The 2,955-nt window shown below is 46.5% G+C and overlaps 1 protein-coding gene across 1 annotated transcript in view; it reads right to left on the minus strand.

Annotated features, from left to right (window-relative positions):
- LOC112078748 (exocyst complex component 6B-like) overlaps positions 1 to 2,955 on the minus strand; it is a 13,702-nt gene that overhangs the window by 2,013 nt on the left and 8,734 nt on the right. Inside the window, exon 3 of the mRNA XM_024144886.2 lies at positions 1,762 to 1,873. Coding sequence (XP_024000654.1) covers positions 1,762 to 1,873 — 112 coding nt within the window. The remainder of the gene's footprint in view (positions 1 to 1,761; positions 1,874 to 2,955) is intronic.

Consider the following 2,955-nt stretch of genomic DNA (forward strand, 5'->3'; position numbering starts at 1 on the left):
GATTCTACGAGTAGAAAGGGTAGGTCCGTCACTACCGGGGCAGCACTGCGATTCTACGAGTAGAAAGGGTAGGTCCGTCTCTACCGGGGCAGCACTGTGATTCTACGAGTAGAAAGGGTAGGTCCGTCGCTACCGGGGCAGCACTGCGATTCTACGAGTAGAAAGGGTAGGTCCGTCGATACCGGGGCAGCACTGCGATTCTACGAGTAGAAAGGGTAGGCCCGTCGATACCGAGGCAGCAGGTACCACTTTTGGTCTAGTAAAAGAAGGAACAGACTCCCACTGTGATTAAGTACCTATTGGCAGGGAGATTTTCTCAGTGTGTTTCACACGGAATACTCTGATGATCTAATTCACTGGTGCATATAGATACATTCTATATATTAACACTCTCATTCCTCCTTACTGAGGGAGGGTCACAATGGTTTTTACCTCATAGCAACCCCCCCTAGCAACCCCTTCCTTTAACACTCGAGGATCTCATTAACTCTCATACTGTCGCATTTCTGTCGCTCACAGAACAAACACACTCCAAATAGAGAGTTTGAGAAAAGTACCTAAGACCGAGAAAGAGAGAGGATAAAAGACAGACAAAAAGACAGATGGAGAGAGAGAGAGAGCGAGAGAGCGATAAAGCAAGAAATATTGAGTGACTGACACGAACACGGTTCTTTCAGACACCAGCAATTTATCCAGAACGCTGCAACCCGCCTGGCGTTCAACCGTCCCAAGCTCTTCCATGTCACACCGCTGCTCCACACACTCCACTGACTTCCATGTCGAAGCTCACATCCACTACAAGCCCATGGTACTTTCCTATGCTCAAACCCTACACCCCAACCCGAGAGGAACTGCCCCTCCCCACCTTCAGGCTACGCTCAAACCCTACACCCCAACCCGAGAGGAACTGCCGCTCCCTACCTTCAGGCTACGCTCAAACCCTACACCCCAACCCGAGAGGAACAGCCCCCCTACCTTCAGGCTACGCTCAAACCCTACACCCCAACCCGAGAGGAACTGCCCCTCCCTACCTTCAGGCTACGCTCAAACCATACACCCCAACCCGAGAGGAACTGCCACTTCAGGTCTCTTAGCCCTCCCACTCCAATGGGAGGGCAGCTCCCGCTCAGCCCAGTCCAAGCTTTTCTCTGTCCCCCTGAAGCTAGGACAGCAGAGTCCCTGCCCATCTTCCCCCTGAAGCTAGGACAGCAGAGTCCCTGCCCATCTTCCCCCTGAAGCTAGGACAGCAGAGTCCCTGCCCATCTTCTGAAAACATCTGAAACCCCACCTCTTTAAAGAATATCTCAAATAAACCCCCTTCTGTGTCCTGAATATAAAGTGTTAAGTTTGGGGCAATAACAACACATCCCTGAGTACCACTCTTTATATTTCCAAGCATGGTGGTGGCTGCATCATGTTATGGGTATGCTTGTCATCAGCAAGGACTAGGGAGAATTTGTTTAGGATAAAAAAAACGGAATACAGCTAAACACAGGCAAAATGGTTCAGTCTGGTTTCCAACAGACACTGGGAGACAAATTCACAATTTCAGCAGCAAAATAACCTAAAACACAAGGCCAAATATACACTGGAGCTGCTAACCAAGACAACATCCAATGTTCCTGAGTGGCCAATTTGCATATATTTCTTTAAGTACAGATGTGGAACTGCTATTTTTATTTTTTTTACCATTTTGAAATGTTGATCCCAATATCACACATTGACCCCATTATTTATAGAAAGACCGACACCCACTCTTACCTCAGCCAGTCCCACGTTCTTCTTCTTCATTGCGTACTGCAGACAGTTACTGAGCGTTCTGGTTAACAGCAGGTTGGTGGACTTACGGATCACATCATCGATCTCTGTAGAGCTGAAAACACAAAGATGATATAACATAAGAGATACACTGGTGCTTCGAAATAGCAGTCGGTCTCTGCAAGGTTTCACTGAAATGAATAGGGGCATCTCACGTTTTGTAACAGTTACACATCTAGTGTAGCAGAGGCCTGTAAGACAGGAAGGTTCTTTAAAGGGCACGGACACACCGGTAATGTTTGCCGGCAGAGCAGAGTGCCAGGTGTAGTTTACAAACCGAGTGAAAATGTCCCTGAAACACACCACGCCGAGCGGCAAATCGTCACTAAGCGCAATGTGTTTTCTCCTTAACTAAAAGTATAAGCCATCGAATGGAATTAGTTTAAGAAGGTCATACCATGGATAACATAGATAATTGATTATGAATTTTAGGACCCCTGTATGGGGTCAATTTCACGCCATATGTATTGAATTCAAAATAAAATAAAAGATGAAAAATAAAAGTTGAGAATTTAAAACATATTTTCGAGAAAATAATGGATGTTGAAATCAAAACCCCAAAACTTGTAAGCAAATAATTTGAAAGCAAAATGACAAAATAAATGTTAAAAGAAAACTAATGCAAAAATAGTTTCCGGTTAAACTTTCTCAGCAACCAATCCTATTGAATAGATTTTGCCTCTTTGCTCTTGCGGCGACGCTACTCGTACCTTTGCGGTTACGCTACTCGTACCTTTGCGGCGACGCTACTCGTACCTTTGCGGCGACCGCTACTCGTACCTTTGCGGCGACGCTACTCGTACCTTTGGCGGCGACGCCGACTACTCGTACTTTTGCGGCGACGCTACTCCGTTACCTCTCTCTGCGGTACGCTACTCGTACCTTTGTGGTTACGCCTCCATCTCTAGCCTTTGTGGTTACGCTACTCGTACCTTTGTTACTTTGCTTTTACTACCAGTCTTTTCGATTTGCGGAGTTTTGACATCATTTTTCCGTGAAGAGCGGGGTTAGAGGAGGCGTAGACCGAATGCGACCGCGTCTCCTCCATTGGTCCGACCGACCATTAGTTCTTGGAGTGACGGTTTCTTCGTTTTGATACAAACCCAACCATACACACAACCAGAAGAATAAAGAAAC

The sequence above is a fragment of the Salvelinus sp. IW2-2015 genome, unplaced genomic scaffold (assembly GCF_002910315.2).
Source record: "Salvelinus sp. IW2-2015 unplaced genomic scaffold, ASM291031v2 Un_scaffold6181, whole genome shotgun sequence".
In the NCBI taxonomy this organism is placed as follows: Eukaryota; Metazoa; Chordata; class Actinopteri; order Salmoniformes; family Salmonidae; genus Salvelinus; species Salvelinus sp. IW2-2015.